At 45.2% G+C, this 9,099-nt stretch overlaps 1 protein-coding gene across 2 annotated transcripts in view; it reads left to right on the top strand.

The window, feature by feature from the left end:
* Window positions 1-9,099, top strand: part of Adamts20 (ADAM metallopeptidase with thrombospondin type 1 motif 20) — a 193,102-nt gene that overhangs the window by 103,680 nt on the left and 80,323 nt on the right. The window contains exons 19-26 of one of the 2 annotated variants that reach the window (XM_004638581.2): window positions 3,604-3,730; window positions 5,276-5,483; window positions 5,889-6,053; window positions 6,480-6,644; window positions 7,190-7,309; window positions 7,802-7,909; window positions 8,703-8,867; window positions 8,967-9,097. In XM_004638581.2, coding sequence (XP_004638638.2) covers window positions 3,604-3,730; window positions 5,276-5,483; window positions 5,889-6,053; window positions 6,480-6,644; window positions 7,190-7,309; window positions 7,802-7,909; window positions 8,703-8,867; window positions 8,967-9,097 — 1,189 coding nt within the window. Of the gene's footprint in view, window positions 1-3,603; window positions 3,731-5,275; window positions 5,484-5,888; window positions 6,054-6,479; window positions 6,645-7,189; window positions 7,310-7,801; window positions 7,910-8,702; window positions 8,868-8,966; window positions 9,098-9,099 lie in introns of those variants that run through there. The other variant, XM_023723596.1, reaches the window with a different exon arrangement.

The raw sequence follows: 9,099 nt of genomic DNA, 5'->3' as shown, positions 1-9,099 counted from the left end.
GGCCCTCAAGCTCTTTGTCAGAGCTAGAGAGTTTTGTCTAAGAGCTTCCAACCACGTTCTTGATCATTATTAATTTTCCTTCCCTCTGTCTTCCCACGCGACCCTCTTTTCTCTCATGCTAGTTTATTTGGGTATTAGGTGACTGTCACTTGGAGACCTCCCTCCATTGTCGTCCTCTGTTGGTTTCCTTGTTTCCTACATCCTGTGAGAGTTCTTCCTTCAGAATTCCTTCCCTTCTTGGTGAACCGTATTCTGGGTACTTTACTGACAAGCTTTTCATGTCTGAAAATAGCACTGTTCTGTGTTCATACTTGTCAGATACCTGCAGGGCATAAAATTTCTGAAATAGAATATTTCTTTTGAAGCTTGTTTTTGGCTTGTAATTCTCCCTGCTTCTCAGCCTCTTGTACTAGAAAGTTGCGTTTTCTACTCTGAATTTTGTGAATCTTCCCCTTAATTCTAGTGGCCGAAATGCAAGGGCATATTTCTTTCTTTCTTAATTTGGTATAGAATCTCACTGTGCAGCTCGGATTCGTAGGGATCCTCCTGTTTTCAGCCTCTCCAGTGCTGGGATTACAGGCGTGTGCCATCACACCTAATCTCAGTGGCGGGCTCAGCATGCCTGGGGCAGGGCTAGCGCGGCATGTGGTGCTGGGGATCAAACCCCGGTCCTTGTGCTTGCCTAAGTAGGCACTTAGTCCACTGCACTATCTCGCCAGCTCCATTGTACCTTGTTGATGTGCAGTTATTTCCATCAGTTTTCTTAGGTAATTATGATGTCATTCTAATTTGGAACTGTTTAGATTTCTTTGTCTTGAGGAATTTTATTGCATTGATTTTATAATTTCCGCATGCTAATTCTTTTACCTTCCTAAGATTTACATTATTGTTTTGTCTCTTAAGCTAAGTCCACATTTTCTAGTTTCTCTTCTCCATTTGATTATTTTATTAATGTTTCTTCTTGTCATGGGTTTCTTGTTTCACGGGTCCAGTATTATCTACTCTGAGGCTATTCATTATAACTTAAGGGTTTTTTGATCTGCTGGTTTCTGTTTGTTCATCTTAGTCTATTTTGTGTTGCCTCTCTTGAGCTCTTTTGTGTTAGAACTTTTCCTCAAATGTCTGCAGGTCTTTTGTATCTGTTCATGTTTAAGAAACTGGGGCTGGGGACATAGCTTGGCGACATAAGTGCCTGCCTGGCAAGTACAAGGACCCGGCTTTAGCCTTGGTACCACGTGCCATGCCAGCCCTGGAACCAGATGTGGTGTCACATGCCTGTAATCACCGCGCTAGCGAGGCTGAGACAGGAGGATCACTACAAGCTCTGTAGTGAGACCCTCTACCAAATAAATAAATAAATAATTAAATAGGTAAAAAAAATTTAAAGAAATTCTGAATTGCTAGCCGCAGTCCCTCGATGAGCCAGACCTGTTAACCAGGAACTTCGGTCTGGTGTAATCCAGTCTTTGTGTAGTTCTTACACGGGTCGCTGGGGAAAAGCCCAGGTGCTGTCATCAGCGATCATTTTTCTTGGACTCACCAGTGCCCTAAGAGAGGTGTTCTTCTGTCTTTTGCTGTCCTGGTGGGGTCAGCAAACACCAGAAGCTGTCTTGGAGCCAGAGAGGATGCAGCAGGTGGGGTGGGCGGGGATGTCCTCACTCAGCATAGAAACCGCATCACCGTATCGGTCCAGCATGCCTCAACTTCCCCGCTTTGTGTCTTGCTCCTTTAGCTTCTCTTCTAGGGCCGAGGTGCCCCTTGTAGTGCCCACCACCAGGCTAGTCCACTGCAGCGAGCTGCAAGTGTGAATGACACCCTGGCCTCTGAAGATAAATATGAAAAATAATGTGAAGCATGTTATTAATACTTTTTATATTAACTTTGAAATTGATATAAAATACAATCTGGGATTAAGCGTAAATGAAATTAATTCCACCAGTATCATTTTGCATTTTACTATGCCTGCAAGAAAATACTAACGTATCGTGCAGTTCACCTTAGTTGTAATCAAGCAGTCCAGCCTTGGCTGGTAGGGTAGTGGCTTAAGAGTTCCCAAGAAATACTTTTTTTATCAATTCTCCATTTTTTTTCAGGCCTTCCTCCCTCACATTCGCCTCTTCAAAGGAATCTGTTATTTTTGGTTCCTGAGTTTTGCTTGGATTGTGTGGCAAGAATTCTCCCCTTTCTCCCTTCACAGGCTTAGATTTCGTGTGCTTGGCTCTGCGAGGTCGCTAGTCTCCCTGCTCCTGCTCAGACTGGCCTTGTCTGCTAGGTTTCCTAGCTGTATATTTTTCTTTTAGATATATGCCTTTTAAAGTGCTTTAAAGTTATTTTAAGGGGTGTTTGGGAAAGATCAGAGATAAGCACGCATGTTCATGTTTAGTTAACCAGAAGTGCAGAGTTGAGCCTTGATGGGGCAGGAGCATGCTATCATCAGTCCTTCATTCCTTTCTGACTCCTCGCTGCAGAAAGTGTGAGTTCACGCTGCTCCGCCTTCGCACGACTGCGTCTCATGGTTTGCTTTGCTGGGTACACGCCACATAGGAATGACCTCTGAATGTCGGTGCTTTAGACAAAGGTTTATTTCTTGCTCATTCTGTGCTTTGCAGATTAGCTATGGCCCTGTCCTCACTTGGGGCAGAGTCCACCTCATTTTAAAACATAATTTACAGACTTAGTTTATAGCACTTTTAAGTTTATTGGAAAATCAAACAGAAAATGCAGAAAGTTGGAGTGTTCCCTCTTCCCCCCACCCCCATATTCTATACATGCTAAAGTCTTGTCTCTGCTGTGCATGTGTGTGGACAGTGACACAATTCTGGTGCGTTTTTGTCAACAAAAGCCTGTGCTTTCTATTGAGGCTCACGCTTCGTGCTGGAAATTCTATCGATTTGGACCAAGGTGCGCGGACCTAGTTCCATCATTGCAGTAGTAGGGAAGTTGCATCACCCTAGAAACCCCACCCCCTGTGTTTTGCCTCTGCCAGAACCTGCCATGGGTCTATAAAATCAGTGGTCTATCAGTGCCTTTTTAATTCATGATTCAAGGCTACAGATCAGCCCTACCTGAGAAATGCCACTCTACAGAGAGAGAGAAAAGAGAATGAGCACCAGCTGCAATCACAGCAGCTCACATCTCCTCCTGCCACGTGGCACAAGTCCGATGCCCGTAGACTGGGAAATGTTCTTGTCACTGGGAGTTACGGGGACGCTGCAGGACCTAGAGGTGTGCCATTTTCTTGCAGGGAAAGGAAAGCAAACAGTGCAGAGCAGTGGTGTGCCCCCTCACCAGGTGCGTCCACCCGCACCCCGTCCCGCAGGCTTTTCCCCTAAGCTGTTCATTCCTAGCTGGGGTGCATTTCTTTCTACTCTGTGCCTCTCCCACCTTCCTTTCATCTTTTCACTAAGCAAACTTGTGAATCATGCAGGACTTAGCTTAAAATTCCTGCCTAGATTAACATACTAGTTTATGCAGTTTGAGGTGAAGAAAAGTTTTGCTTCCTTAGCTGAATGCTTTAAGCTGTTATCAGAATTAAATAATTGTGGATCCTCCACTTATTTGAATTTTTCTTTCACTTTTAATTTCTATGTGACTTTGGCCAAGGTCTTCATAGAAGAAAAATCACCTGTATACGCAAGAATGATCATATGGTGGTGTCTGATCGAAGTTGTGACCACTTGCCACTTCCATTGTTTGTAACTGAAAAATGCAATACAGAGTGTGAACTAAGGTAAGGAAGAAACAGAGTGTGGTGTGACCAGCAGGCAGTAGAACTGACTAATAATGAGATAGGCGGGAATCACTTGGCACAGTGCATAACAGAGTGGGGGAGTCATTGACACCCAACATCTGCCCCTGTCATGGTAAAATTCCAGGCTCACTAATTTGCGGTGAGACTCAGTAACTAACTTGAGGTTTTAGTCATGGTATTAGCTAAATATTCGATTACAGTTCTCCACAGTTTGCATAGGGGATGGAAGCAATTTCGCCTATAAAATCAGTACAGGTACACACTAAGCTGAAAACAATGGTTTGAAGATCTGAAATAAAAACAATAGTATTATGATTAGGTGATTCCCGTTGAAGACATGCCCAGTACACTGAGAAGGTTTGGGGACTGGGGAGCTTGCAGGTTGATTTGCCTGATGTTTCAGTATTTCGTTCATCAGCTGTTAAGGGCGTGGCCCAAGATCGTGGCTGCAGAGCTTGCACGTCCAGCGGAGACTTCTGGTCTTCTTGTATACACCACTGGTGGTGGCCTGATGCCAAGGACAGTAACTCCATTTTCCAATTCATGTGTCTTTGCATTGTCATCAGTGATATTCAAGGTCCAAGGATAGTCTGCTCCTCTTGCACTCAGCAAGGATAAAAACCTTTATTACTAGGCTCTACTTGGGCTAATTTGACTCCAAGTAGTAGTTTTGCTTGTGGAAATACGTTTTCACTCCAAACATATGTATGCATTTATTTATTTACGTATTATTAATTATTTATTGAGGTGGGGTCTCACTGTGTAGCACAGGCTAACCTTGAACTCACAGCAGTCCTGCCTCAGCCTTCTGAGGGTCTGGATTACAGGTGTGTGCCCTCATGCCCAACTCCTCTAAATATATTTAAATGGAGATTATTTCAGTACTAAGAAAAAGCGATCTACCTCACAGAACTGTTCTGCCAACTTTTGAAAGCTTTTTCTTTATTGGTTAGACTCCCAGACATTCCCTGTCCAGATATCAAAGTCTGGAGGGGGTTGTGCGAGGAGAGACTTCCTGACTGACAGGCAGATCCGATCTGCCGCTCAGTCACTGCGCAGTGTTCACCTAAACACTTGTCTGCAAAGGCGTGGAGGGAAAGTGGAGTTCCGTGAAAATACATCCAACACTGTCACCAGAAGTCAGCTTGAGTGAGGTCAGTGGGCTCAGCGTGGGCCCCCTGTGTCCACCATGGCTGGACCAGTTCCATCTTTATGTATTTCGTGAGCAACTAATGTTTTATTTAGAAGAAAGTCAGATTCCTGACAAAAATTCAATTGTTTATACCACTGCACAATCAAATCTGTGGGTCTCATTTTCTCACACATGAAATGAAAGTTTGGGCTCTCCAAGTTCTAGGAACTTTTTAGTCCCTGCTTTGGTGGTACATCAGTTGTTTTAGGTAGGGTCCTGGCTGTCGACTCCAAGAATTTTAAAAGTTGAATCAAATGCCTGAGTCTCCCGGAACCTTTTCTTTCTTTTGTGTTCATGACGGCGCCCCCTGGTGTTCGTGTCTTCTCTCCTAGATGGCACATCACTGGCAAAAGTGACTGCTCTGCGCACTGTGGCCTGGGACATAGGACCTTGGACGTCCGCTGCATGAAGTACTCTCACAGAGGACAGCCTGTCCCAGTAGAGGACCACTTCTGCAGCGACCAGCCGAAGCCTCCTACCCGAGAAGCATGCCACGGTGGCTGTGTCTTAATGAGATGGCATTATTCAGAGTGGTCCCAGGTGCATTGAAACACTGCTAAAGATTAAGTTACCCCCCCCTTTTTTTTTCTGATTCAACATTTATATTTTTCTAAAGTTTGCTTTCTTTAGCTTGAGCCAAAACATATAATAGATATTGTGAAGCAGAAATTATTCAAAGGAAATAGGAATGGGAGGGAAGGGATGGGGAGGGAAAAGAAAAAAAAAAGGATAAGATGGAAAGAAAGCTTTGTAAATAAGGAGGGCAATGAGGGGGAAAAAAAAAGAGGAACTAAAATATCTCACAGGTGCGAGTCTCCTGTGATGAATTTGATCACTATATCTAAATTGTACCATTAATCTTAATTTGAAAACTTTGGCTTGTTTTTCCATTTCTAAAAGTAAACTCTTCTTGTTTTGTTTTGCTTTATTTTGTTTTTGAATCAGTGTTCCAGAAGCTGTGGAGGAGGGGAGAAGTCCCGACAGTCTTTCTGTGTGAATAACTTTGGCCACCGTCTTGCCGACAGAGAATGTCAGCAGCTGCCCCGAGACACGCTGGAGAGTTGCAACGAGTTTTCCTGTCCTAGTTGGGCCACTAGTGAGTGGAGTGAGGTAACACTGAACACACGAGGCGCAGAATTATTGTCACCAGTTAGAAAAGCTTCACAATAGCACTTTAAAAGTTCAGTTTATCATTTTATATACAATTTTATTACAGTGTCAGTAAAAGCATAAAAATGGCGTGTCCTTAAACTCTTCCGTTATTAGGATCATTTTTAACCTAGCCATTTTTATAAGATGTGTTAGTGCCCATGGTAGCCTGGGATATATACTTATTTGAGCTTAGTTTTGCACCTTTGTTTCTAGGACAAGTGAATATTCCAGAGGGGCTCGGCAGCAGAAGTCTGAGGTGGCCGGGGTTGCTCAGTGCATGTCCCTAGAGGAGTAGAGGAAATCGCGCAGGAGTAGCTTCCCCTGCCTTGTAATCCGCAGATGCACCGTCATATCGTTTGTAACGTGTTTGTGCTGGTTTCTCAGTGTCTTGGGACGTGTGGAAAAGGAACAAAGCAGAGGCAGGTGTGGTGTCAGCTGGGCGGAGATCGCCTGGGTGACGCGTTCTGTGACCTGAGTGCCAAACCCGAATCTCTGGGGCCCTGTGAACTTCATACGTGTGCGTCCTGGCAGGTCGGACCGTGGGGTTCTGTGAGTATACGATGGGGTTCTTCTCATTTGCTCTGTCTCTACAGAATGGCAGGGAACACGGACTATATTAGCTCCCTGCTTAGCGGAGTGACTGAATTGTGGGTTGGCTTACTAGCAATCCCCCCCGCAATGTGTACCTTTACCTGCAGGATTTCGACATCCATGCGAATGTTGCTGTGGTGAATATTGCACCTTTGCTTGTGAATTCACTGCAGTTCACAAAAAATGCTATGAATCTTACGATTTCGTTGGCTTTGATTAAACTGTAGATGTTTTCATGCCTGGCCTTTCCGCTGGTATTTTGACTGTACTGTGTAGGAACTGTGGAGTTGTTTTCCCAGCCAGGAGCTAGCAACCTGCAGGCTGAGCGGGGGTCAGGCCGGGTGAGCGCAGGTAGCTCATGACCACGGACTGAAGCACAAGTCCTGGTTCACCCTTCCTCTTTAAGGTGTACGCATCAAGTGTGACTGCACAGTCATTAAGAAGAAAATCCGCGTGACTGTGCGCATGGTGGCTCTTCCCATCTGTGCATGTTTTTCTTGCAGTGCTCAGCTACTTGTGGCCGTGGGTATCAGATGCGCGCCGTCCAGTGTGTCAGTGAGCTGTTCAGTGCAGTATTAGATGACACAGACTGCCAGGCAGCCCGGCACCCGGGGGACAGGCAGGTAAGGGGGCCTCTCACAGATTAGAAGAAAGGTATTTAGGATGACACGTTCAAATCATTTTATGTGTGCTTTTCCTGCTTCAATTCATACACCTAAAAAATGTGTATGTGAGATGCAATGGTCACCATTTTTGGCTGTGCTAGGTATTTTATTGCACTATTATGAAATATTATACCCCTTCTCTTCCATGAGATAGTTTATATATTCCCATTTTCTGAACTGTACAAGAAGTGTGTTATTTTTTATTATGAATGTGATAACCCCTTGCTTTGAAGGTAGGGTTTTGTGTTCCTTCAAAAGTAGGGACATTAAGATTCAGAATCTTACTTTCTATGACGAGCACGTAACAGTGCTCTGTGCGTTAGAGAACAGAGACATTTAGATCACCTGTATGCAGCTGTTCTTGAGTGGCGCGTGTGGACAATGAAGTGAAGCCTTAGATTTTACACAAATCAATGTGGTAATGAACTGACATGTTTTCGTTTGGAGCAGGACTGTGTAGTTACCCCTTGCCTCTCTACCACTAATATTGGGGCCACATCCTTACCAGCTCTTCCCACGGTGAAGGGAGCACAGTGGCGCCACGGCTCGTGGACCCCAGTAAGTGAATTCGTGTAAACACCTCTGCTGCCTCCGTGGAGGCCTTGAGACCTCAACAAAATAGTTCCCCAGATCTCCTAAGGTGGGCATTGACTCCGAGGTCATCTGAGGGTATGGACGAATAAAACAAAATAGAAGAGTAAAGCAAATTATATATTCCAAATACATTAAATCTTCCAGTTCAGAAAAGCAACAGGCAAAGGATAGGATTTAGGATTAGGTAATCTAATGGCTAAATCATGCTTCGCCATTCAGAAGCTCTTGTCTCTGAGCAGGAGATGTAAATCTTCAGGATCTATTTTCTAAAGTACAACATAATGATAATAATACAGCTATGTCATCGTGGTTATGAGAAACAGATGTGGTATCAGGTGTTTATCAACTTTAAACTACATGTGTTTGCATGTTGCTTTTCTGAACTGTGAGATTTAATGTATTTGGAATATATAATTTGCTTTACTCTTATATTTTATGTATAGGGTCATAGATATTCTATGACTCGTTTTTTGATGTTTTTAATGATAAGATCTCTGTACACAAAATGTTTGCAGTACCTTTAATATTGATATATAAGCATTATTTCAAATAATTATTTGCAGTACATGATTATACCAGCTTTGTGAAATTTGCTGTCTAAACTAGAATATATGTTAGTCCCATCTGTGCCTGACTTGGGAATGACGGTGGGTGACAGTATTTATGATTTACGGTTTCAGGAGAGGGTCTTTCAGAAGCGTCTCGGCTCTCGGGAGAAAGGCCCTGGGTAACGCCCCGCATGTCGTGCCTTTTCCAGTGCTCCGTGTCCTGCGGCCGCGGCACGCAGGCGCGCTTCGTGAGCTGTCGCGACGCCCAGGACGGCGCTGCGGCCGCGTCCCGCTGCGCGCCCCTGCCCCGGCCGGCCGACGTGCGCGCCTGCTTCAGCCCCTGCGCAGACTGGCGGGCGGGGAGCTGGTCGCCTGTAAGTGCTGCTTGGGAAACGGGGGGCAGGCGTTTCAATACAGCAGTGGACAGTTCGTACGACGCGATCCATGGTAAACGTGCCTGCGTTTCCCACCAGTGCTCAGCTTCCTGCGGCCGCGGAACAGCCAGCCGGCGCGTCTCGTGCGTGCGCCACCAGCAGCCGGCCGACGAGGGCTTCTGCGACCCTGCGCTGCGCCCCGCGGCCGAGCGCGACTGCGCCCCCGCCGCCT

Source organism: Octodon degus, unplaced genomic scaffold (assembly GCF_000260255.1).
Source record: "Octodon degus isolate 3935 unplaced genomic scaffold, OctDeg1.0 scaffold00100, whole genome shotgun sequence".
Lineage (NCBI taxonomy): Eukaryota > Metazoa > Chordata > Mammalia > Rodentia > Octodontidae > Octodon > Octodon degus.
Note: the sequence above shows the minus strand (reverse complement) of the source record. Positions and strands in the feature narration are given on the sequence as shown.